A 24,081-nucleotide genomic window follows, 5' to 3' on the forward strand; every position below is an offset into this window, starting at 1 on the left:
TGTATCTCACAAATAAATTGACATTCATACACCAGGGTTCTTCAACGCTTGAGGCAAGATGGATGAAGTGTCTTGCCCAAGGACACAATGACAGTATGCACAACTACAGTCACTGCTGTCCCACCGCAGCACACGGTCCCTGTGGTCTGTCCAGTACAAACCAGGTCATTCTCACGGGATAAATGGACACAGTAATAAGTCCATCAATCATGAATTCAAAAGAGATCTTTAATAATTTTATAGATAAATAAGAGTGCATTGAATTGAATTAAACATAATTTAATGTTGTAAAAAGTATAAATGCACATTTAACATTTTTGCTTGTTTATCTAGTATTTCCACCTTAGTTTATTTTTTGTGATTATTTTAGTAATACACTGGTTTATTTGTTCTGTGTATTCTTACACTGTAAATTATACTTGTTTAAGTGCTAATTATAAAGTACAGTGTAACTGAATGTGCCTGTTTATGTGGATTCAGGTGCTTAAATATATACAGGGCATTTATTCAAAACTTATGCATGCTCTTTCTGTGCTTCGAATGTTTTCGCAAAACAACATAGAAAAAAGATCCATCTCCAAAAACAAGAAAACAGCGGTTTTGTCTTAGTTGAGGGGACTTCCTCAGCTTCACGTGAGACAGCACCTTTAAGGTGTTCAACTGTAACAAAACGTGCCATTCTCTTAAATAAAACATCATTGTACAATTATATCTGACATATATATGACACTAATGATAAAATATACAACACATTTGTGTCCTTTAATTTAAGTAAATCCTTATTACTTAAAAAGTGCGTTTCGGCTTTAGCTAAAGGAATATTCTGTCGGTATATGACTAGGCATGTGTAGGCTTTCCTATGGCTGCTGGGTCAGGATTTTTAATAATGGTGGGGCACGGTCATTGTGTGTGGCCAGGTATAAATGAAGCATGTTCTGACAGAAATGGTATCAGTTTGAATCAGTTCTCTGAGAGACCTGCAAAACCACCAACATGGGCAAGGTAGAGAGAAGCGTAATGCACCAATACAAATAAGCCAATACAAAACATAATGGCATTAATATTGTTTTGATTTCAGATCATCTTCTACGAGGACAGGAACTTCCAGGGGCGCTCCTATGAGTGCATGAGTGACTGTGCCGACATGTCCTCCTACCTGAGCAGGTGTCACTCCTGCAGGGTGGAGAGCGGCTGCTTCATGGTCTACGACCGTCCCAACTACATGGGAAACCAGTACTTCATGAGGAGGGGCGAGTACGCTGACTACATGAGCATGATGGGAATGAGCGGCAGCATCAGATCTTGTCGTATGATCCAAATGGTAAGTGTAAAACAAAGTTAAACAGTTTAATTAAAAGGAAAAACATAAACTCCACAGTTGTTGTATGTGACACTGAACAACAGCACAGAGGCCAGTTCAGGATGAGGATCTACGAGAGGGAGAACTTCGGAGGTCAGATGCACGAGCTGATGAACGACTGCGACAACATCCAAGACCGCTACCGTATGAACGACTGCATGTCCTGCCATGTGATGGACGGACACTGGCTGATGTATGAGCAGCCTCACTACAGAGGCAGGATGAGTTACTTCAGGCCTGGAGAGTACAGGAGCTTCAGAGACATGGGAATGAGTGGAATGAGGTTCATGAGCATGAGACGTATCACTGACATGTGCTAAAAATAAATATTTAACTCAATAAATTAATCTAATTTCTTAACACTGTCTATGGAGTTGATTTATTTAAAAAAAATGAAATAAATTTATATTTGCTTGTATAAATAAATAAACACAGTTAAAAAACAAGAACACAAGAATGTTTGCTGTTTCACAATAAAATAAGCCAAAAATAAAATACCTGCCATCCTTGGGTTACATTAACAAATGACTGGAATGGTTCTCACAGCTTCATGTAGTGGTTCAATGTAAAAAAATAAATAAATAAATAAATAAAAACCTGAGGCATGTTTCATTGAGGATTACTAAACTTTAGCAATCCGTCATCATTTCCAATTTTTTATATTTTTTAAGATGAAATAAAAAGACAAACCTAAAAAGAATGGTTTACATAAATAGAATATGTCTTCAATACACAAAATGAGTCTAGTAAAAGAAAAAAAAAAAGTTACACTACTGTTACACTATGGGTTGATATTATTACTTACTCATTACTTACTCATTACTTAAGCAGTACTTAGATGATATTACTACTTATTTTACAAATCTCACGAGACAATCTTCCATAACCCAACCAGAAATAGGACTCACCAGAGTTTTGTTTTGTGATATCACATTGGGTAAACATTTTTGAAAAGTCACATCTTGAAAACAGCTTGAGAGCTTTACATTTCAGTAGCTAACGTTTTATTGCAAAGTTTGTCTCTTAGAGCTCAAACAATCAATATTATAAGATTGCTTTTCCAATAGATAAACTGGTCCATGATAATTATTGTATTTATCTGAAAAACCTATTGGACACAGTTTGATTTTTGGTCCATAATACAACACTATAATAGAGCATAATCATAATCACACAAAGAGTGAATATAATGCCCATACAGGCTATTTACTGTTAGTTTGTCTGTGTATTGTAGCCTAAACGTGCCCATTGTAGTGACGCTCCCATGGAAAGATCTATTGTAAAGTTTTCTAGGTGATCCAGTCACATGAAAATTTGACAAATGGCCGTGGCCCTCCATAAGCCTCAAATACATGTTGCTGGGTCAGGGGCTTTGCACAATGGAAGCTACAAATTCTATAGTTTAGTCAGGTATAAAAGTAACACAGTAAAAACACAGCCACTCACGTTGTAACAGCCACACAGTCCTGTGAAGAACTCGCACCGCACAGTAGCCATGGGAAAGGTGAGAAAAAGCTGGACAAAAATCTGCTGAATTAATTCTATTTGAATGAGTTTGAGGGTCATCTCTGGTGGAGAATTTACTGACTCATAATGTTCACGTTTTTCTCATATTTCAGATCATCTTCTACGAGGACAGGAACTTCCAGGGGCGCTCCTATGAGTGCATGAGTGACTGTGCCGACATGTCCTCCTACCTGAGCAGGTGTCACTCCTGCAGGGTGGAGAGCGGCTGCTTCATGGTCTACGACCGTCCCAACTACATGGGAAACCAGTACTTCATGAGGAGGGGCGAGTACGCTGACTACATGAGCATGATGGGAATGAGGGACTGTATCAGATCCTGCCGCATGATCCCGATGGTATGTTCTTCTATATTTACGTTCAACTACACAGATTCAAATGACTAATGAACAACATTACATTACAGCACAGGGGCCAGTTCAGGATGAGGATCTATGAGAGGGAGAACTTTGGTGGTCAAATGCACGAGATGATGGACGACTGTGACAACATCCAAGACCGCTACCGTATGAACGACTGCATGTCCTGCCATGTGATGGACGGACACTGGCTGATGTACGAGCAGCCTCACTACAGAGGCAGGATGATGTACCTCAGGCCTGGAGAGTACAGGAGCTTCAGAGACATGGGCTCCAGCGGCACGAGGTTCACGAGCATGAGGCGCATCATGGACATGTAAAAACATCTATGTGTAATGTGTATACGCATATACTGAATAAATCTTTTTAAGAAAACTTCTCCTCTCAATAATTTCGCCTGTGCAAATAGAACACTGAGGTAGCGACAGATTAATATATCAGCTGGCAGATCTATTGGGATGACATTTGCCCTTTTTAGAAGCTATTGGCTTTAAATTTCTGGCAGAAGCAGATATTTTGTTTTGGCCCACCAGCTGCCTAAAGAACACACATAAAGCTTTATTTCAGAATCTGGATAATTTGAATGCTTTAGTGTGACGAAATAACTGCAGTAACATGAACATAACATGAACATAACATGAACATAACATGAACGTTGTTGTGAGGTTATAAAGTAGCACAAAAACATAGGCTAAAAAATACCTTGATGATTTTCCTAATAAACTCAACTTTATTTATTATTGGTTTATTTGACAGGGACAGTGTACATTAATAGCATTGCTGCAAATGCACCAGAATTTGCCAAAAGGCTATTTTTCATCTGTTGTCGCTGGACAACTCTGCCTTTATTTTTGCTAATGGGAAAAAGAGGCAGACTGTTCTAAGGCTCTGGAATGAAATATCCTGTTAGTTTGAATACTCGCTCTTGGAACTTGTAGCAATAATTCCAATGTTGATCTGAGGGCTTTAGATGAAGTCCATAAACAAAAGAAGGGGCTTCCCCATAGACATGTCATCGCTTATCTGAAGAAAAGTTTGTATCATATAGAACATATTGACAGATTTCTGCCAAAAGAATTGCCAAAAAGTTTGGATTATACACTGAGAAAGTTGCTGGTGGAAAATGTGCAGATAATTTCAAGTCAATCAATGGAATATGAGAATAATTTATTAAAACGTTTTTGTTTCAGTGACCATGACCCCGTACATATGGATACACACTTGTTTTTACATGGCTGAAGAACTGCCAATAGCCAGATCGTTTGTATCATACACTGAGAAATTTACTGTTTCTGTAACTTGCAGAACTACCAGCACAACTCTGTACAGTGGTTTGATAATCGAAAGTCACGTCAAGATATTGCATACCTGATTCATTTAGACTGACATATGGCCATGACCTGGTACAAATGGAAACACGTTTGTTTTACATATAAAATGAGGCAACTGTTAAATTTTTACTGTAATGTAGTTTGCCATTTGTCTGATGTTTCATGATTCATGATGATTTGAACACTACAGAAACTAACATTCTTGTTTAATTATTAAAATATCAAATTCCAGGTGGTCACCAGTAAATGAACAGCGATGAAATGATCAGTTAATCCCTTGATAAAACTGAAGGTGTTCAATCCCACATTTAAATAACTCTTGACTGACTTAAATAATAATAAATTCAGGATTTTTTATAGTATATTTTAAGTAAAACATAATTTGAGATCTATTTTTAAAACAACACACAGTCAGTATAAAGGGTCTGCTGAAAACATCAGAATAATGTGAGAAAAGCTTTTAAAGTTTAAAGCTGTTGGTCCTGAAACTGCAGCTCCAACAGTAACATGCTGAATAAGGGTTTCTCTGAGGGGGGCCACTGACTCTTTGCATGTCGCTATGTATAAAAGGAAAGGGTTAAACCAGGTAGAAGGTAGTAAAGCACTCACAGCCAACATGACCAATACAGGCATGAACATGAGGGGAAAGGTAATTTTAAATGTAATATATGAAGACTTGAGATCACACTGTATAACATTATGTTTTATTTTACAGATCATCTTCTACGAGGACAGGAACTTCCAGGGGCGCTCCTATGAGTGCATGAGTGACTGCTCTGACATGTCCTCCTACCTGAGCAGGTGTCACTCCTGCAGGGTGGAGAGCGGCTGCTTCATGGTCTACGACCGTCCCAACTACATGGGAAACCAGTACTTCATGAGGAGGGGCGAGTACTCTGACTACATGAGCATGATGGGAATGAGGGACTGTATCAGATCCTGCCGTATGATCCCAATGGTATGTTCTTCTATATTTACATTCAACTACACAGATACAAATAACTTCATTGATTTTATTTACATTACAGCACAGAGGGAACTACAGGATGAGGATCTATGAGAGGGAGAACTTCAGTGGTCAGATGTACGAGATGATGGACGACTGTGACAACATCCAAGACCGCTACCGTATGAACGACTGCATGTCCTGCCATGTGATGGACGGACACTGGCTGATGTACGAGCAGCCTCACTACAGAGGCAGGATGAGTTACTTCAGGCCTGGAGAGTACAGGAGCTTCAGAGACATGGGAATGAGTGGAATGAGGTTCATGAGCATGAGGCGCATCATGGACTCCTGCTACTAAATGTTCAAACTGTGTTCACTTGATGTATTTGGCAACAAATAAAAAGCTTTTGTCCTATAGACTTAAATGATTACAGTGTCTGTAAAGAGAAAGTTTTCATTCTATCGGTCAATGCTTGGGTTCTGATGCACTTTGAATGGATGGAGTTAGCATTAGCCCCATTGACGTTATTGATTTGCACAAAAATGAGCGTACATGCTAGCAACCAGGTAATAAACATTTCTTAAATCTAACATTATGCTGGGCAGAGATCCACCAAAAATACAGTAGGACACAGCAGTTTGACCGTAACATTTTAGTTTTATTCCTTCGAGCACTGTAATTCCTGCAAACATTAGAAAACTTTAGAAACTGGAAGTTAAACTGTCGTCAGCAAGAGTAACCAACAAACACCATTTGTTTGCACTGCCTACAAATGACAAAATTGATGGTTTTATGTTAGGCTAATATCAAAATGTTAATATCAATGCAAAACTATACGAGCGATCATGATGACTTTACGTCCGGCTGCAAAAAAGACAACACGGCAAACAGAGAAAGCCTGCGGATTGCACTACAAATCAGAAAATCCCCAAAGTTGATATGAGTTCATATGCATCTGAATTGTGGCTGGGGCCAAAGACGACAGGGGCTTGGTTAAGTGTTTTAGAAAGTTTTAGGAAGTATTAACTAGATTCACTACTGCGTCGGATAAGTTAGGTCTATTAATAAGATAACTTGCCCAATAGCATTATGGACTTGCTTCAGCCGGTCTACCCCAGAGCAGCAGGCACAGTAGCGTCCTACCACCACCAACAATGGAATTCATGAATAATGCAGAGAATGGTAACACGACTTCAAGTGTCTGGAAAAGTTTTTATTATCAGTCAGACAAGAAGACTTTGTTGAGATGATGTGATTGAAGCTAGCTTGTCATAAAGATATACCTGCTTTTTATCTGAATACATTTGTTATTTTATATTTGTATACCAAAAGAACACTCAGTATTTAGCATTGTAACATCATATTACAACATTATAACATTATGTATTGTACTGTAGTTTAGCTAGCACCAACCTAATTACAAACAGCATGTTTGTTCATTAGTGCATCTGCAGACCGACTGAGGAATTTGACTCTATGTCTGTCCTGTTAACATGTTTGGATTCATAATATAGAAAGCTATATTTATTTGTTTTTGATTTTAAAAAAATGAAATACATTTAGAAACTGCAAAATTGTAACTATAATTGCTAATAAAAAGTCATACATAGAACAAAACATAGATAAGCGGGATCTCATTTACATTGAGAATTTGATTTTCAAATGGTAAAAGTTGTTGCTCAAACGTTATTTGAACCACAACAATTCTGAAAAATTTTGGGAGTTGTCAAAGAGATTAACAATTTAAAACAAAAATATTATTTGCCTGACTAGCCAGTCCTTCTAACCTGGCTCAGAGTGTTAAGTGTAACTCTGAACTGAGTTCAACACATCGATCTGCAATAGCTCTCGTTGAAAGTACTCGGAACCCATGATCAGAACCATGTTTGTTTGGTTTGTTTGTTTGGTTTGGTGCTGGCTTCTACCCAAACCACAATTCTGTGCTGGGATTGATCAGTCTCAGACTTATCACGTGTGAACGCTTCGGCCGGAGCAAGATCGATTCTCAAGATTTTGTGAATTTACTAAATATTTGTGCCACCATGAGCTATAGCTCTGTCTGGCCACTCTGGTGAATGTTTTCTGGCTACATCACTGCACTTTCAAAAAAGAGAAATGGCTTATCCAGTTTCCTGGCGTTCATTTAAACATAATGAGTTTAACTGCTTCACTTGTCTGTGTGCCAACCAAGGGGAAGTTCCTGTGCCATCTGTTTTGTACGGAAATTAAGGCAAAATTTAAATTTTGCATATATAAAACATATTGAAATGTTCTAAATTATAGTTATAGTTATATATATATATATATATATACACACACACACACACACATCAATAGAGCAATAGAGTGAACTGCACAATGCTTGTGCTTTTAACAATGTAACAAATACTCCTGTCATCAAGCAAACAACTACCTTAAAGAAAGAAGCAACTTTTATCAATAAATTACTATGGACATTCTCACCTGTAAATAGTCTAGTATTGTAACACAATGTCAATCAAACACTATATCATAATCAGAGGATTATAGTTTTAACAAACCATCACTTTTGATTTCCTATCTCTCAACACTGTTCAGTACTGACAAATAACCATAACAAACACATTTTAATTAAACCAACTTATGTCAGTCTATTCACAAAAGGCCAAGAAAAGCTGTTAGCTAAAAACACAGTTCCTCAGTTTGATTTGGCAACATACTCTTTTATGCATGTACTTTACCATCTCCTTTCCATTTGATTCTACCACATAACCACACACAGAGGCTAAACAATCAGGAACCTGCACTGCAGAAAATGGAGCTATGTTAATGTCGAAAACTCCAGGTCTCGCATTATTATGGCAGACAAACATAAAAGCATATCAGTGCATTCGAAGAAAAAACACAGAATGTATATCATTCTGCAGAAAATACATAACCTGAGATTTTAAAACAATTTAAAATACTGTCATATTCCAGTTTCAAAGCTATTTCACATTTGGGAAACTTTAGGAAAGGGCAAAGACAGCTGAAACTTCTGGAATACTGCATATTCATATTTGGACCAGTTGTATTCAGCAGACTGTAGTCCAAGCTTTTGTCTGCCCTCTCTACATACCTCTAGAATCAATACAATCTACAGCCCCCCCCTCCAAATTTGGTTATTTAGTTTCTGTCTTTATGATGCAGTCACGAGGTTTACACTGTAACATGCTAACAGTAGAGTCTAGTGCACTCTATACCATGTTGCTTGGTCAGGTATTTATACAAAGGGGGCCCACAGACTGTATAGCATTTGGTGAGGTATAAAGGCAAGGGTTAACACAGGCCGGACAGTGCAGCAGTAGCAACAGCAACAGCAGCAGCTCAACAGTAACAATGTCCACCACAGACATGAGCATGGGCAAGGTAACTCTTTATGGATTATTTACATTGTACAACATGTAATATTTAATGTTAACTGTATATATTTCAGATCATCTTCTACGAGGACAGGAACTTCCAGGGGCGCTCCTATGAGTGCATGAGTGACTGTGCCGACATGTCCTCCTACCTGAGCAGGTGTCACTCCTGCAGGGTGGAGAGCGGCTGCTTCATGGTCTACGACCGTCCCAACTACATGGGAAACCAGTACTTCATGAGGAGGGGCGAGTACGCTGACTACATGAGCATGATGGGAATGAGCGGTGGAATCAGGTCTTGCCGTATGATCCCGATGGTAAGTATACGCAAAAAAAACGAAACAGAAACGTGTACAACTTCTTCTCTGTTAAGTTAAACTGAAATACGATATACAAGGAGAAGGGTAAAGGGAACCATAAAGTAGAGATTTTATAACTGCTTTTGAGCTATAATGGTGTAAAAATATCAACTTACAAAAATATCAACTTACAGCACAGAGGCCAGTTCAGGATGAGGATCTACGAGAGGGAGAACTTCGGAGGTCAGATGCACGAGCTGATGAACGACTGTGACAACATCCAAGACCGCTACCGTATGAACGACTGCATGTCCTGCCATGTGATGGACGGACACTGGCTGATGTACGAGCAGCCTCACTACAGAGGCAGGATGAGTTACTTCAGGCCTGGAGAGTACAGGAGCTTCAGAGACATGGGAATGAGTGGAATGAGGTTCATGAGCATGAGGCGCATCATGGACATGTGCTAACTGCTAAATGTTCATGTGAAGAAAATGCAATAATAAAATGCAAAAATACACTTAAATCAATCTTTGTTGTCTCCTCTTTGTCTTCAACAATAACATCCACTTAAAGGAATAAAGGAAAACTATTGCAAATATAGATGCTGATTTGTATAAATATTGTCCATTTCCTCCTAAACAACATAAAAACATTATAAAAGAAATACATTAAAGACAAGAATGTGTTAAATAGACTAATTATGATCATGTTTGGCATTCATTAACATTTACTACAATCACAAGTGCCCACAGAGCTGAGCCATCATACTCTTCATCATACTCTTCATCATACGTGTATTAAAAAGACTGAAGTTAAGTGACAGATTACTGGTGAAAGAGACACTAGATTTGTGACTCCAGCAGGACGTAACAATGCCATACCACTTTTATTTTTATTTTTTGTGCTAGCATTGCCTAAATTACAGAACTATTGACCACACAGTTTGGAAACAGAATGTTTGCATTCCAAGTTGTTCCCCTTTACACATTAGCTTAAACTCCAATGCATTTTCAGTCGTAGCTTTAGCCACTAAACATGGCAAAATATGTAAAATAAGGCGAATGTGGTACTTGACAAGTCACATGTGAATAAGACCAGAGCTTTGATAGAAAAAATTACCATGTGTAACATTTTTAGCTATTAGCTTCAAAATTATGCATGCAAGCTAACAACCACATAATAAATATTTCTTAAATCTAACGTTAAGCAAAAAGAAATGCACTATATATAATATATATAGACTATATATAATCAGAATATGTGAGCTCACATGTCCTTGAGAGAGTTTATGTCAGCTTGACAGAAAGTGCTCTTTTTTCAAAGATTTTTGGTTTGGCTATGTGGCAGTGGCTAACGAGAACAGCACTGTAAAGAATGCAGAAAAGATAATTGGCAAAGAACAGAAACAATACTTTACGAGTCAGCTACTTACAGGATGGTTAAGTCTGTCACCGGTGATGCTGAGCCTCCTCTGGGACGAATAAAAACTAATGACATCAGCACATTGATACAAAATGCCTTTAGAGACGTGTAGAAAGAGTAAATCCCAGTCTGTGAAATAAGCACTCCTCAACGTGCGCACAGCTGCACATTGTAAATATAGTAGCACATTGTAAATACAACACGCTGTAAATACAACACACTTTTTATTAATGACTGTAAAGCTTTGATGGAAGGATTTATGAGCCAAGTGAACCAAAGACATGTTTCCACTAAGGTGGACAGTTACATTTAAGTCAAGCTGCATAAAACAAATAAATGAAATGTATATTTGAGTATCCTAATAATGGTTCAGATGATGTTTTAGCCGAACAGTTGAAATATGCTCAGAAGTACAGCTGGGCAATATGGCAAAAGAAGTGATAAGTTTTTTCCACATTAATTTGTTAAAATATTTGATTCAAACTGTATTCTTGTTAAAAGGAAATAACAATGTCAATCAATACTAATTTCATGAACTTAAAAAGACACTTTTGATAAATGTTATTTAATAAAAAAAATGTAATTAATGAACTACAAACCACTTAGGTTTGGCTAACTGTAGATCTGTCAGTTAAAATGCTCCAAAAGAATTATCATTTGAAATGATTAGATCTGGATTCAAATAAAATGTAATTCTGGATCAATATTCAGGGAAGTATTCATTTACATATTTTTGGTTAAGGATGCAGAATTAAAGTGAAAAATAGCTTAGTAAATAGGCATTTTGGTGTCTACTAATATTTTGGTTATTATTATGCTGGCTCCAAAGGTAATGAGCCAAAACATTTTAAGTTTAATGTACACATTTTGGGGTTAGACTCAGAGATATTTATCACTATTTTGGGAGAGTAATATGGGACATACTTGTCATATAGTAAAAACTAATGTTCTATTCACCATCAATGAAAAAGCAGCATGTGGGCCTCAGTTGACAAATGCAACCATCGCAATTCAGGGAGTGTATAAGGTCACTTTGAATCGAACAGTATGTGGGGCCTCTGTTCTAGGTTGCTCTGTCAGGAATTTGAACAATGGGTCATGCATCCTTTGGGTGTGGGGTCTGGTATAAAAGCAACCAGCGGGTATGGAGGTAACTGTGGAGTCATTTAGAGCCAAAACAATTATAACTTCAACCATGACAATGGGCAAGGTGTGTACTATTTGACATAATTCTCTAAAAAATTAAACATAGAAGTAAGACTATAAATGCAATTTAATGTTTTCTTGGCTTTTTCAGATCATCTTCTATGAGGACAGGAACTTCCAGGGTCGTTCCTATGAGACCAGCAGTGATTGTGCTGATATGTCCACCTACCTGAGCAGGTGTCACTCCTGCAGGGTGGAGAGCGGCTGCTTCATGGTCTATGACCGCACTAACTACATGGGAAACCAGTTTTTTGTGAGAAGGGGAGAGTACTCTGACTACCAGCGTATGGGCATGAGTGACTGCATCAGGTCCTGTCGCACAATCCCAATGGTACAGTAAATCACTCTTCTTTAAAACTACAATACTTTACACTTTACACTAGATGTAAACGTTGACTGTTTTTTCTACATACAGCACAGGGGCCAGTTCAGGATGAGGATCTACGAGAGGGAGAACTTCAGTGGTCAGATGTACGAGATGATGGACGACTGTGACAACATCCAAGACCGCTACCGTATGAACGACTGCATGTCCTGCCATGTGATGGACGGACACTGGCTGATGTACGAGCAGCCTCACTACAGAGGCAGGATGATGTACCTCAGGCCTGGAGAGTACAGGAGCTTCAGAGACATGGGCTCCAGCGGCACGAGGTTCACGAGCATGAGGCGCATCATGGATTCCTGTTATTAAAATGTTCCCCAAAAAGCAAATAAAATTCAGTTATTCCTCTTATCCTGCCTTACATTTATTAAGCAGTGTAAAGTCTATTATGTTAATTTGCACACAGCTCTGTTAAAAGAGATGACACTACTTAATATTATGACTACAACCTACTGCATTTCAGTTACTGATTAGTTCAAATAAATGAAAAATACACAGTAGAAATATGCATATTTCTGTACATCGATTCTTGTGGTCAATCTATAAACTAATTTCATAGAAATGCCTCGTAAAAGAAAAGTTGAATTTCTCTTCTACTATGGGCCATACCTGGACTGAGGGATTAGACAGACATAAAAATGCATACATTTTTGAAAAGTTTGAAGGCTAAATCAAATAGAAACATCTTTATTCCTACAAGTTTTTGTCCAGTTGACAGATTTAACTTTGGCTTTTACTAAATCCTCCTGATTATAAAATAATGCCTGCTTGAAAAGTGAGACCATGACTAAATACAATTATATTAAAAATGGAAATATACAGTATACTTTCATTATGATAGAAGAGCAGACATATCTTCCTATGAACTTGTACATTTACAAATGTGAGTTTACAAATATGAGTTTACAGATTTGTTGTTCAGCTGTTTTATTCAAACATGTTCATATGTTATTTATTTATTTTTTTAATTTATTTTTTCTTTGGCTCAATTTTATGGAACAAAATAGCTATTGAACATTTTGGGACAAAGGTTTATGATTATTATATTAGTGATGCTTAAATTTACTACATAACCAATCAAATAATTTATGTTATTTATGTTGATACAAATAACAAAGAGTTAAAAGGACTCCCGCATTATTATGAATTACATATGATTTTATTCAAGTATAACACAAGTTTAGCACATGTCAGTGATACGTCTCATGCTCATGAACCTCATTCCACTCATTCCCATGTTCATGAAGCTCCTGTACTCTCCAGGCCTGAAGTACATCATCCTGCCTCTGTAGTGAGGCTGCTCGTACATCAGCCAGTGTCCGTCCATCACATGGCAGGACATGCAGTCGTTCATACGGTAGCGTTCTTGGATGCTATCACAGTCATCCATCAGCTCGTACATTTGACCACCGAAGTTCTCCCTCTCGTAGATCCTCATCCTGAACTGGCCTCTGTGCTGTAACAGAAAAGTGAGATTTTCAATACAAACTATTCACAATAATGATTGATAGTGAGTTAGCATCTTACATAGGGGATCAATCTGCAAGATCTAATGGAGTCAAACATCATGCCCATGCTCATCATACGCTGCATGTCATGATACTCGCCCCTCCTCATGAAAAACTGCATCCCCATGTAGTTTGGACGCTCATAGACCATGAAGCAGCCGCTCTCCACCCTGCAGGACTGACACCTGCTCAGGTAGGAGGACATGTCAGAGCAGTCACTCATGCACTCATAAGAGCGCCCCTGGAAGTTTCTGTCCTCGTAGAAGATGATCTGAAAGATGTGATTTACAAAAAAAATGAATGTCCAAGAATCCTTCAAATGAATTGATGTAAATAATATTAAGATAAAACATAAGCGTTACCTTGCCCATGGTGATGGTTTGAGAATGTTCCCAGCAGATGGTTCAACTTGCTCTACCAACATCATGATACCCCAGCCTTTTTATACAAAATCCTAGGGGCCATGATGTGTTGTTATTCAAATGTACAAAGCTGATGAATTAGCAGTATGACTTTTGCTGAACGAGGCTTATAAATGTGTAACAATGCATCTCTCTCCATACATTTCTGGCAGCAGTCATCTGTATTGTCTATTACAGCAATGAGCTTTGTGTGTTTTCTATTCTCAGTGAGAAGCTTCGTCCTCATGTACTGTACACTCTGATGACTGCTGATGGACAGCTTCTGACAGTGCTCCCAAATCTACAAAATGAAAGTTAAATTCTTGAGTGTTCCAGTAATTAAAAAAATAAATAAAAAAAGAAGACTTCAGTGACATACAAATGTTAATTACAGAGGAGAGTTTGTACATTAATTTACATTACACACACATCTGGGAAAAGAAGCCTGGGTGGATTTGTTTATTGAAAAGACTAGTCCTACTAACCCTAAATTAAAACCATATAGATAAACTGTAACAATATAATGTGTCCCCATGAAAGAGAGTTTATAATAGCAGTAGTAGTAATTATTATTATTATTATTATTATTATTATTATAGTAATTGTCATATCGCCATATGGAATAGTAGCTGTATATATAGCTACTCATAATTCACTCCACATACTGGTAAAAATGTAGCTTATCTTAGCTTATCTTATTTTAGCTTATATTACCTTATCTTAGCTTAGGTTTTATAAGTTAATTGTCGACTAACATTGGATGTGTACTTACCTTTAGAATGGCAGAGCATTTCCACTTCAGGTGACAATTCTGATTAGTCAAGACCGCAAATCCGAATCAACGTTAGATAATTAATACGTTTGCTAATTAGCATGTCTGCCTAATAATCTTGCGCAGTTTTGTATTAGCATTGTCACGCAACAGACGAAATCTTCACGTTTACCCATAATTAACATCACCTACCTGATTATACGGAGAGAAAGCTTGTGTCTGGTTGTGTCTTTCTCTTCAAACTGTCCTGGAGAAGATAAAAAACAATCAACTATGTAACGTTCACTTATGCCATTCTCAAAGGCTGTTAATAAAATGTAAACATGCGCCTAGAGTTAGCAACGTTAGCTACATTCCTCAAGGATTAAATAAAATGTAGATAGGCTGTTAATCTATCAATGAAGAAATACTACGAACTCACTGTATCGTCACACGGACAAGAGTTTGTTCAGTTCAGCCAACGCTCAATACAAGACTAGTTAAATACGAACTACTGTATATGACCTAGCTATGTATGAACTAGCTAAACACGAACTAGCTAAATATGAACCAGCTATATATGAACTAGCTAAACACGAACTAGCTAAATATGAACCAGCTATATATGAACTAGCTAAACACGAACTAGCTAAATATGAACCAGCTATATATGAACTAGCTAAACACGAACTAGGTTTATATGAACTAGCTAAATATGAATCAGCTAAATACAAACTAGCTAAATATGAATTAGCTAAATATGAACTAGGTTTATATGAACTTGCTAAATATGAATTACTAAATATGAACTAGCTTTATATGAACTAGCTAAATATGAATTAGCTAAATATGAGCTAGCTACATATATATATGAACTGGCTAAATATGAACAAGCTAAGTACAAACTAGCTAAATATGAACTAGCTATATATGAACTACTAAATATGAACTAGCTAAATATGAAATAGCTACATATGAATTAGTTATATATGAACTAGCTGTATATGAACGAGCTAAATATGAACTAGTTATATAAAACTAGCAAGCAGGGACATTAAAAACAGTCAGTTTGACGCTAAAGCAGTATTATTATTATTAGTAGTAGTAGTAGTAATAGTAGTAGTATTAATAATAGCAATAGTAGTAGTACTATTATTATTATTATAATTGTTATTATTATTAATATTATTATTATTATTATTATTATCATTATTATTATTAATATTACAGTGACTTTATTGACCATCACCAGTGATACAAGGACTACTTGCGCATTTTTGAAGAATTGAAAAAGAATCAACGATGGGTTAACGCTGCTTTAAGAGGGTCATTAGATATTAATGAATATTAAGCAAAATTTAGCCTTTTAAAAATATTACAGTATTATTCTGTTAATGCTAATAAATTCACATGATTTGCAGTTTTGTTATAGTCAGTCATAGATGACTTTAAATGGTATATAAAAATAACACTTTCACAAAGAGTTTAAAAATTCAACATCTTTAATAAACAAAATGTTTTATATTTACAGCAAGATTTGCTTAATGGCTAAAATTCTGTGACCCTCCGGAAGGACCCCACAATGGCACAGGTGGCACACCAGTCACGGTACCTCCTGTACTCCCCAGGCCGGAGGAAGTACTGTCTGCCCCGGTAGTTGGGATACTCATAGAAGATCCAGAAGCCATTCATGACGTTACTGGAGTAAACATGACGGTGATGGAAACGGTCAGACACACAAGGACAGTCATCCATGAACTCCATCATATGACCGCTGAAGTCTGGTTTCTCGTAGATTCGCAATCTGTAGGAGCCACGATACTGGATAGAGCAAATACAAACTAATCAATATAAATGTACATGGAGCCACAATACAAATACAACCAAGTCAATATAAATGTACATGGAGCCATGATACTAGACAGAGCAAATACAACCAAGTCAGTCTAAATGTACATGTGTACATGGAAAACTGCACTGGTCAAAATGTGTCTCTTACCAATGGAATCATCCGACAAGAGCGAATACAGCTACTGAAACCCATCCATCTCTGATAGTCAGGGTATTCTCCTCTCCTCATGAAGTACTGGTGGCCCATGAAGTTGGGCCGCTCATAGATCATGAAGCAGCCGCTCTCCACCCGGATCGAGTTACAGCGGCTGAAGTACGAGTGAAGGTCTGTGCAGTCATTGCTGCACTCATAGCTCCGGCCTTGGAAGTTCTTGTCCTCGTAAAAAATGATCTGATGAAAAAAATACGGAGTAAGAAATGTACTAAACTAAAACAATGTATTGAGTATACACCTCATCTAAACAGAGAGAAAACTGTTCTCACCTTGCCCATGGTCTCCGATGGAGAGATTCCCCATGTTTTCAGGGCTTTTTATACTACCTCTTGACAAACAAAGCATTGTTATTCAAATTGTCCCTCATAGTTATAACTGAAGGCTACTGGCACATGTTTACCTTTTTGTTAGAGCACAACATTGGGGCAAAAATATGGATTTGTACTTGGGAAAAAAAGATAAATAATTAACTGGTTTGGTGTTTTGACATGCATGGACAAAGGAAAACACTAGTATGGTATCCACACATCCAGGGGACAAAAGCCCAGAACAATATGGAACAACCCTCTGGCATTAAATAAGTTGCGTAACAGAGCAGGAAGCCACTCTGAGCCCGCAGCCCTGCTTTAGCAAACCACGTATGCAAATAAGTGAGTGCGCTGCTCTGTCTGCAGGTCACTGTGAAAGTAAAGGTTTGATCATGTTTAATTATGTTTCGTGTGTAAGTATTATAGGATATTGTTAAAATGTCAAGGGGATATGTTCGTAGGGACATAAGTATGATTATGAAAGTATATATGTAAAGAATACTAATGACACTTTAAAATAATTATTAGAGACACTCATTTCATGCTGTTCATGTTAGTGAACCTGCATAGTGTCCGTTCTACGAGAGGATACGGGTGAGGTTTTTGATGGAAAGGGTTAGGGTTCAGAGTAAAGTGTGTAATGTTTTAAATGAAACAGTACACAGGAGCACACTGGAAAGAAACTTTAGTATATTATCATTGTACTTCAGGTTTGTATGTTTGGCACTGATGCTCTTTCTATGGGAAACTGTTCAACTAATATGTATAAATTCCAGCCCATAAAGACAGCTAATCCCGAGTGGGGCACACAGAGCGGCTCTGGTGTTGTTTGGTCTGGTATGTGTCTAAGCACAAGACCGTCGTACTCCACACCCGCCCGTCACACCAACACAAGAAGTCAAGTTATCTTTCATTTGTGTTATTGTCGGTTTGATGTAGCAGTTAATGCAAGTGTCAGACCAGAAAGAATCCTTATGTTTATTAAGGGTAAGAGTTTATTGCTTGGACAAACAAAATAGAGAAAAGTTTGGCAGTTACACAAACTTTAGTTGAAGTCACTGATTCTTCTGATGGAGCCCACTCTTGGGCTTACGCCTCCCCAGTCGCTGTACCTCTTGTACTCCCCGGGCCGCAGGAAGTACACTCTGCCCTTGTAGTTGGGTTGGTCATACAGGAGCCAGTAGCCGTCCATCACATTACAGGAGTTGAAGTCAGACATGCTGAGCTGATCCTGGACGTTGGGGCAGTCGTCCTCCAGCTCATGCATCTGTCCAGACAGGTCAGAGCGCTCGTACAGCCTCAGCCTGTAGGAGCCTCGATGCTGGCACAGGACAGTCAGGAGGTTAACCATGAGCTGCGTTTGTGTTTGTTCAGATCAAAAGTAATGAGAACGTGACGTGTACCTGTGGAATCATGCGGCACGATCGCACACAGTCGTTAATGCCAATGAGCCGCTGGTTATCAGAGTACTCCCCTCGTCTCAGGTAGTACTGGTTGCCCATGTAGTTGGGACGCTCATAGACCATGAAGCAGCCGCTCTCCACCCTGATGGAGTTACATCTGTTGAAGTAGGAGTGGAGGTCTGCACAGTCGCTGCTGCACTCATGGGAGCGCCCCTGGAAATTTCTGTCTTCATAAAAAATGATCTGGAAAAAGGAAGCATTGATTTAGTAAAATGGGAGCTTGCATACATGATTTTGATATTATATTTTCACCTTCCCCATGATGTGTTCTGTCAGATATTAGGCTAGTGGCCAGTGCAGTGAGCCAAGCAACAGCGCTTTATATGAAAAAGGAAGAAAAGGCAGCAGTGTGATTGCACAGCATAAAGTATTGTCATTCAAATATATGGCTCACAGGGAGATGGATCGGGGGGTGGAGCGTAAGGCTTTGTATGAATTCTATGATGAGTTTTTGTTTTTTCTACAAGGTTCACAATTTCATCCACAAAATGCGATCCAACAATACACCACTGAGTGACATCAGCACATCTGATTATTAATAAAAGAACAAACAACATATGTCTGAACAAAGACTTGAGTCAGTCCTGAGGTAAATCTTCACTATCTTATATCTGTGTGTGATACTCTTTACTATATTCAGACAGTAAAAAAAAAACACTAATTGATGAAATAATAATGTTTACAATTACATAAACTTTATTTTTCTGGACAGAGCATTCAATTTCTCACATGCAACAAGAGGAAAGTACAGAATCTGAATGTTTTTGACAGATCTGCATTTGGATAGAGCCATGACTCTTCCTGTTCCAGTGACTTAGTCGTTGGTGATGCGCTGGATAGAGCCCACCCTCGCAGAGCGGCTGCCCCACTCACTGAACCTCTTGTACTCTCCAGGCTGGATCAGGTACATCCTTCCACAGTAGTTTGTGTCCTCGTAGAAGAGCCAGTTGCCATCGGTCACATTACAGGAAAAAATGTCCTTGATGTGGAAGCGGTCCAAGACGCTCGGACAGTCGTCCTCCAAATTCATTATCTGACCTCCAAACTCAATGCGCTCATACAGACGCATGTTAAAACAGCCTTGCTCCTGCCAGTCAAATACACAGCATATTTAGTGTACATCTGATACTGTACACCACAGTCAATATACATCTGATACTGTACACCAGCATCACAAATACTAAATATATATAGACTTACAACTGGAATGAAGCGACATGAGCTGACAGTTCCTGCGGGCCCCATGCTGTGGACGTCAGCGTACTCTCCGCTCCTCAGGCAGTACTGATGCCCTGTGTAGTTGGGTCTTTCATAGATCATGAAGCAGCCGCTGGTCACCCTGATGGAGCCGCACTGGGTTAAAAAGCTCATCAGATCAGGACAGTCTCCACTGCACTCGTAATGACGTCCACAAAAGGCCTTCTCCTCAAAGAAGATGATCTGAGATCAGATTTAAATGTAAAGATGGAGATGGGGGTAAATATGAAGTGCTGTTTTAAGGTTAAAGATGATTTTACAGATGCTCTGCGTTACACACTGTTATATTCACCTTCCCCATTTCGTCCTCTTCACAGCTCATGTATCTCTGTGCATTTGACCCATTTAACCTTTGACTGTTGTATATATAGAGAATGTGAAATGCAGACTGTGCATAGTCATTCATGAAATATTCAAGAATATGTCCTGGGCTTTTGTATGTACTGGATGTTCTATATTATATATTGTATATATTATCACATCTATGCATCTCTCTCTCTCTTTATAAATATATATACACACACACACAAACACACATACATGCACAGACACACACACACAAACATACATATGTGTGTGTGTATAATAACCTGCACCTTACACATACACATTAGGTTATATTTTACACTTGTTTTCGTGTGGCACAAACATCCTACAAAGTGATAATAAGATGATGCCAGCCACATTCACAGAGGAGGAACAAAATGTGCTTTTAGTGTAAAAGTCATTTTATTCAGTGTGTGATACACAGCAAACAAGAGGAACTTTACTAAAATTGATTTGTCTGTCATTAGAGATCCATGAGGCGTCTGATGGAGCCCATCCTGGAGCTGTTTCCACTCCAGTCGTTGAAGCTCTTGTACTGGCCGGGGCGGAGGTAGTAGTGCCGCCCCCTGTAGTGGGGCTGCTCGTACACCAGCCAGTGGCCCTCCACGTTACACGAGTTGAAGTTGGACATATGGAAGCGGGTCATGACGTTGGAGCAGTCGTCTGCCAGCTCCATCATTGTGCCACCCATGTCAAAGTGCTCATACAGCCTAAGCCTGAAGGAGCCATTGTGCTGAGAAAAGATAAGGCACAAATAAGACCAACAGAGTCTCTGTAACACATGGGCTTGAGTGAGACTGTGTTCCCCGCTATGTCAGAGACGTCATGTGACCTTATTGCAAGGATCATGTGACCTTACCACTGGAATCATGCGGCAGGACCGGACACAGTCGGTCATTCCGGTCGTGCTCATGTAGTCAGAGTACTCTCCTCTCTTCAAGAAGAACTGGTGTCCGGTGTATCCAGGCCGGTCATAGATCATGAACATGCCACTCTCCACTCGAATGGAGCGACAGCGGTCAAACATGGAGTGGAGGTCAGTGCAGTCGTTGTTGCACTCATAGTGACGACCTCCAAAGTTCCTGTCCTCATAGAAGATGATCTAAAAATAATCAGGGCAAACTGTCACAATCTGCAGTTTCAGGTTTAAGGAGGAGCGGAGATGATTCTGTTACCTTTCCCATTTTGTCAGCTGTGCCGGTCAAACAGTCAACTACACTGAGCTCATGTTTAGCATGTTTTATACCCTGACAACAGTTGCTAACTGTTTTGTCATTATAATGAGCTCTGGTGTCAGCATGGACCGTACAGGAGTCTTCTCCTGTTTGTCCAGGTCTCTGTTTGGGCTCGAGCTTCCAGCAAGAGCCACAACGTGAGCTGCAACAATCAGCTTCTTTGAATATATATACAACTGTACATATGTCGACTGGGACAAAACATTCCAAAGAAAAGTGTCTCATTATGATTTAAACTGGACATTTATTCATGAGAAAAGCATCTGCTGTAATTCAAAGAATACAAGCAAAAGAATCGTTTATATGTTTATTTGCTCAATAAATGTCTCCAATTGTCAAATGTATTTTTATTTTTAGTTTCTAGTCCACCACAAAATGTTCATTTACAGTAAGCCTCAGTTTGCCTCATTAATACAAGTGTCACTTCAGTTTAAAATTCTGTAATCCTGCGAAAGGAACCGGTGGCAGCGCAGGTGGCCCCCCAGTCACTGAACTTGCGGTACTCCCCTGGCCTCATGAAGTACTGCCGGCCCCTGTAGTTGGGGTGCTCATACAGGGTCCAGTACCCGTCCGTCACGTTGCAGGAGTAAATCTCACGGCTCCGGAAATGCTCCTGAACGGACTCACAGTCGTCGCTGAACTCCATCATCTGACCCTGGAAGTTTGGCCTCTCGTAGATGCAGATACGATAGGGCCCCTCGCTCGTCTGGACAAACCAATGGACACGTCGTTAAACTGTCATTCTGGCTCCTTTAAAGTAATGACATTAGTATTGTTGTTTGTGTTGTTATTTGTCACCAGTAATGTTTTTTTTTTCCAAATGACATCATCATATTTAACACAGATGGGGGCAGATCAGATGAATTTTGTAAAAAAACTGATTTTTGTTGTAACACAGCGAGTTCTTGGGGCCATAAAAGAAGTGATCTGGTCCAACATTTGTGCAATTACCTTTTGGATATTTCATGTTAAATTCCAAGGTTATCAATAGGGAAATCTGTTTGTTGCGCCCCCAACTGGGAGTACGACGCTATCACATTCTAGACTCTGAAAACCACCGATAATGGGTCAAAGTTTCAACACTAAGATTGAGCCGTGTGTCTTACTGAAACACAAAGCTTCCAGACTCCTCGCTGAAACTGCAAGGATACATATTTTAATTACTGGTAAATGGCATGCAATATTCAGGCTTTTTCTGTGGTGAAATAATCATACTGTGACTGGTGGAGGACTGCCACCACGTGACATCACAAGGTGGAGTCGGACATTTTGAGCTCTGATTAGAAACACAGCCCGAATAGAGAGGATTCTTAAAATACACGTGAACAAAACAAGTCCAGGTACATTTTTGGAACAGTATAACAAAGGTAGATTCAAACTCAGAGTTGATTTAGCAGTGTATGTGTGCCCTTTCTCATTCTGACTCTCCAAACTTCCCCCTAGACTCCACTTCGCCGCATCACGTCTCCCCCCCTCCCCCCTCAAACACTCACGTAGGAGAAGGTGCGGCAGGAGCGGATAGTATCGTTGTAGCCCATCCAGCGCTGGTAGTCCGGGTACTCCCCTCGGGTCAGGACATACTGGTACCCGGTGAAGTTGGGCTTTTCGTACAGCACCCAGCAGCCGCTCTCCACCTTTATGGAGTTGCAGCGGCTGAAATGTGGGTGCATGTCTGGGCAATCCGTGTCGCACTCATAGGAGCGACCCTGGAAGTTTCTGTCCTCATAAAAGATTATCTGGGATGAGAGAAAGCGAAGGAAAAAAAAATTAGAGACATCATTTACGACACACTGATGTATGTGCACCAGAAATAATACAATAAAACACATTTAAATTCAAATTCTATAATAAAATATAACTTAATGCTGCATAAACATGTATAACTGCGAGATAGAAGTACGTTGTGGTTACAGATGTAGTCTTTCTTACCTTGCTACTCATCCTGAAATGTTCTGGAGCCAGTTCCCTGCACTAAACGGTGGACTCACAAAGCCTCAAAACCACAGCCCTGTTATATAAACCTCAATCAAAAGGTTACAAGACCCACATTCGCTGTTTTTTCAATGACGAGGGATTTACCAAGCTGGCATGACAGCCCAAAGTCCTGATCCAGGGCCCACAGTGGAAAGCCCTGAATCATCACAGCAGAACTCACACTAGGCAAATTACTGACCCACTGAACCCATGTAACTGGTATGGACATTTTATTCAAGCAGATTCAAACTTTTCACACAGAAAGTCCGAGCTCATCACAAATCAATGGGTCTATTGTTCACATTTCAAGTCTCTGCTGGTTTTAACTAATTATAGCAACTGCACTGGGTTTACAATCCAAAACAGAAACAAGCCTATAGGACATTCTGCTGGGAGAGTTTTAAGAGAGAAGACGTTTGGCTGCTCATCCGAACATCTTCACTCTCAAACGTTTGTCTGAATCGTCTTAAGCTCTGGGTCATACCTGCTCTGAGCGATTTACACAGACATTTTGCTGCGTTATGATTAATCGGAATACATTTAAAGTGTTTGGACTTGCAGCGTGTTCGTTTG

General features: G+C 39.1%; 11 protein-coding genes across 11 annotated transcripts; 5 read left to right on the forward strand and 6 right to left on the reverse strand.

The window, feature by feature from the left end:
• Positions 1–1,071: 1,071 nt before the first annotated feature.
• Positions 1,072–1,720, forward strand: LOC117389571 (gamma-crystallin M2-like). Its single transcript, XM_033987261.2, has 2 exons — positions 1,072–1,321; positions 1,405–1,720. The coding sequence occupies exons 1-2, from the start codon at positions 1,127–1,129 to the stop codon at positions 1,678–1,680; spliced, it is 471 nt and encodes a 156-aa protein (XP_033843152.2). The 5' UTR covers positions 1,072–1,126; the 3' UTR covers positions 1,681–1,720.
• A 1,073-nt stretch (positions 1,721–2,793) lies between these two features.
• Positions 2,794–3,618, forward strand: LOC117389574 (gamma-crystallin M3-like). The gene is made up of 3 exons (XM_033987265.2): positions 2,794–2,864; positions 2,980–3,222; positions 3,291–3,618. The coding sequence occupies exons 1-3, from the start codon at positions 2,856–2,858 to the stop codon at positions 3,561–3,563; spliced, it is 525 nt and encodes a 174-aa protein (XP_033843156.1). The 5' UTR covers positions 2,794–2,855; the 3' UTR covers positions 3,564–3,618.
• Positions 3,619–5,166: 1,548 nt separating this feature from the next.
• Positions 5,167–5,942, forward strand: LOC117389563 (gamma-crystallin M3-like). Its single transcript, XM_033987252.2, has 3 exons — positions 5,167–5,223; positions 5,290–5,532; positions 5,603–5,942. Exons 1-3 carry the CDS (start codon positions 5,191–5,193, stop codon positions 5,879–5,881), a joined length of 555 nt encoding a protein of 184 aa, XP_033843143.1. The 5' UTR covers positions 5,167–5,190; the 3' UTR covers positions 5,882–5,942.
• A 2,871-nt stretch (positions 5,943–8,813) lies between these two features.
• Positions 8,814–9,703, forward strand: LOC117389564 (gamma-crystallin M3-like). Its single transcript, XM_033987254.2, has 3 exons — positions 8,814–8,911; positions 8,979–9,221; positions 9,398–9,703. Exons 1-3 carry the CDS (start codon positions 8,882–8,884, stop codon positions 9,671–9,673), a joined length of 549 nt encoding a protein of 182 aa, XP_033843145.1. The 5' UTR covers positions 8,814–8,881; the 3' UTR covers positions 9,674–9,703.
• Positions 9,704–11,733: 2,030 nt separating this feature from the next.
• On the forward strand, positions 11,734–12,554 carry LOC117389567 (gamma-crystallin M3-like). The gene is made up of 3 exons (XM_033987257.2): positions 11,734–11,838; positions 11,926–12,165; positions 12,250–12,554. The coding sequence occupies exons 1-3, from the start codon at positions 11,773–11,775 to the stop codon at positions 12,526–12,528; spliced, it is 585 nt and encodes a 194-aa protein (XP_033843148.2). The 5' UTR covers positions 11,734–11,772; the 3' UTR covers positions 12,529–12,554.
• Positions 12,555–13,356: 802 nt separating this feature from the next.
• LOC117389566 (gamma-crystallin M1) lies at positions 13,357–14,143 on the reverse strand. Its single transcript, XM_033987256.2, has 3 exons — positions 14,090–14,143; positions 13,747–13,998; positions 13,357–13,675 (listed from the first exon to the last, which is right to left on the reverse strand). Exons 1-3 carry the CDS (start codon positions 14,096–14,098, stop codon positions 13,400–13,402), a joined length of 537 nt encoding a protein of 178 aa, XP_033843147.1. The 5' UTR covers positions 14,099–14,143; the 3' UTR covers positions 13,357–13,399.
• A 2,220-nt stretch (positions 14,144–16,363) lies between these two features.
• On the reverse strand, positions 16,364–17,297 carry LOC117389573 (gamma-crystallin M2-like). The gene is made up of 3 exons (XM_033987264.2): positions 17,214–17,297; positions 16,879–17,121; positions 16,364–16,700 (listed from the first exon to the last, which is right to left on the reverse strand). Exons 1-3 carry the CDS (start codon positions 17,220–17,222, stop codon positions 16,428–16,430), a joined length of 525 nt encoding a protein of 174 aa, XP_033843155.1. The 5' UTR covers positions 17,223–17,297; the 3' UTR covers positions 16,364–16,427.
• Positions 17,298–18,224: 927 nt separating this feature from the next.
• On the reverse strand, positions 18,225–18,916 carry LOC117389572 (gamma-crystallin M2-like; the record flags this gene model as incomplete). The annotated part of the gene is made up of 2 exons (XM_033987263.2): positions 18,225–18,573; positions 18,656–18,916. Coding segments are annotated over 2 exons (537 nt in total), but the record flags the coding sequence as incomplete, so codon positions are not given.
• Positions 18,917–19,522: 606 nt separating this feature from the next.
• On the reverse strand, positions 19,523–20,297 carry LOC117389577 (gamma-crystallin B-like). Its single transcript, XM_033987268.2, has 3 exons — positions 20,265–20,297; positions 19,916–20,155; positions 19,523–19,802 (listed from the first exon to the last, which is right to left on the reverse strand). Exons 1-3 carry the CDS (start codon positions 20,292–20,294, stop codon positions 19,530–19,532), a joined length of 543 nt encoding a protein of 180 aa, XP_033843159.2. The 5' UTR covers positions 20,295–20,297; the 3' UTR covers positions 19,523–19,529.
• Positions 20,298–20,682: 385 nt separating this feature from the next.
• LOC117389575 (gamma-crystallin S-1-like) lies at positions 20,683–21,619 on the reverse strand. Its single transcript, XM_033987266.2, has 3 exons — positions 21,475–21,619; positions 21,159–21,401; positions 20,683–21,032 (listed from the first exon to the last, which is right to left on the reverse strand). Exons 1-3 carry the CDS (start codon positions 21,481–21,483, stop codon positions 20,763–20,765), a joined length of 522 nt encoding a protein of 173 aa, XP_033843157.1. The 5' UTR covers positions 21,484–21,619; the 3' UTR covers positions 20,683–20,762.
• A 208-nt stretch (positions 21,620–21,827) lies between these two features.
• On the reverse strand, positions 21,828–23,621 carry LOC117389569 (gamma-crystallin M2-like). The gene is made up of 3 exons (XM_033987258.2): positions 23,464–23,621; positions 23,028–23,270; positions 21,828–22,240 (listed from the first exon to the last, which is right to left on the reverse strand). The coding sequence occupies exons 1-3, from the start codon at positions 23,473–23,475 to the stop codon at positions 21,965–21,967; spliced, it is 531 nt and encodes a 176-aa protein (XP_033843149.1). The 5' UTR covers positions 23,476–23,621; the 3' UTR covers positions 21,828–21,964.
• Positions 23,622–24,081: the final 460 nt, after the last annotated feature.

This window comes from Periophthalmus magnuspinnatus, chromosome 21, assembly GCF_009829125.3.
Source record: "Periophthalmus magnuspinnatus isolate fPerMag1 chromosome 21, fPerMag1.2.pri, whole genome shotgun sequence".
Taxonomy (NCBI): domain Eukaryota; kingdom Metazoa; phylum Chordata; class Actinopteri; order Gobiiformes; family Gobiidae; genus Periophthalmus; species Periophthalmus magnuspinnatus.

Excerpts from the sequence above, each read along its gene's own strand:
- LOC117389573 (XM_033987264.2), bottom strand. Across the intron at positions 16,701-16,878 it reads CTTGTCGGATGATTCCATTG|TATCGTGGCTCCTACAGATT; the intron begins GTAAGAGACACA and ends TGCTCTATCCAG.
- LOC117389569 (XM_033987258.2), bottom strand. Across the intron at positions 22,241-23,027 it reads CCTGCCGCACCTTCTCCTAC|ACGAGCGAGGGGCCCTATCG; the intron begins GTGAGTGTTTGA and ends TGGTTTGTCCAG.
- LOC117389563 (XM_033987252.2), top strand. The coding sequence starts at position 5,191 with ATGACCAATACAGGCATGAACATGAGGGGAAAG. Across the intron at positions 5,224-5,289 it reads GCATGAACATGAGGGGAAAG|ATCATCTTCTACGAGGACAG; the intron begins GTAATTTTAAAT and ends TTTATTTTACAG. Across the intron at positions 5,533-5,602 it reads CCTGCCGTATGATCCCAATG|CACAGAGGGAACTACAGGAT; the intron begins GTATGTTCTTCT and ends TTTACATTACAG.
- LOC117389567 (XM_033987257.2), top strand. The coding sequence starts at position 11,773 with ATGGAGGTAACTGTGGAGTCATTTAGAGCCAAAACAATTATAACTTCA. Across the intron at positions 11,839-11,925 it reads CAACCATGACAATGGGCAAG|ATCATCTTCTATGAGGACAG; the intron begins GTGTGTACTATT and ends TGGCTTTTTCAG. Across the intron at positions 12,166-12,249 it reads CCTGTCGCACAATCCCAATG|CACAGGGGCCAGTTCAGGAT; the intron begins GTACAGTAAATC and ends TTCTACATACAG.
- LOC117389566 (XM_033987256.2), bottom strand. Across the intron at positions 13,676-13,746 it reads CTTGCAGATTGATCCCCTAT|CACAGAGGCCAGTTCAGGAT; the intron begins GTAAGATGCTAA and ends TTTCTGTTACAG.
- LOC117389577 (XM_033987268.2), bottom strand. The coding sequence starts at position 20,294 with ATGAGCTGTGAAGAGGACGAAATGGGGAAG. Across the intron at positions 20,156-20,264 it reads AAGAGGACGAAATGGGGAAG|ATCATCTTCTTTGAGGAGAA; the intron begins GTGAATATAACA and ends ATCTGATCTCAG. Across the intron at positions 19,803-19,915 it reads CATGTCGCTTCATTCCAGTT|GAGCAAGGCTGTTTTAACAT; the intron begins GTAAGTCTATAT and ends TTTGACTGGCAG.
- LOC117389571 (XM_033987261.2), top strand. The coding sequence starts at position 1,127 with ATGAGTGACTGTGCCGACATGTCCTCCTACCTGAGCAGGTGTCACTCC. Across the intron at positions 1,322-1,404 it reads CTTGTCGTATGATCCAAATG|CACAGAGGCCAGTTCAGGAT; the intron begins GTAAGTGTAAAA and ends ACTGAACAACAG.
- LOC117389564 (XM_033987254.2), top strand. The coding sequence starts at position 8,882 with ATGTCCACCACAGACATGAGCATGGGCAAG. Across the intron at positions 8,912-8,978 it reads CAGACATGAGCATGGGCAAG|ATCATCTTCTACGAGGACAG; the intron begins GTAACTCTTTAT and ends TATATATTTCAG. Across the intron at positions 9,222-9,397 it reads CTTGCCGTATGATCCCGATG|CACAGAGGCCAGTTCAGGAT; the intron begins GTAAGTATACGC and ends ATCAACTTACAG.
- LOC117389575 (XM_033987266.2), bottom strand. Across the intron at positions 21,033-21,158 it reads CCTGCCGCATGATTCCAGTG|CACAATGGCTCCTTCAGGCT; the intron begins GTAAGGTCACAT and ends ATCTTTTCTCAG.
- LOC117389574 (XM_033987265.2), top strand. Across the intron at positions 3,223-3,290 it reads CCTGCCGCATGATCCCGATG|CACAGGGGCCAGTTCAGGAT; the intron begins GTATGTTCTTCT and ends ATTACATTACAG.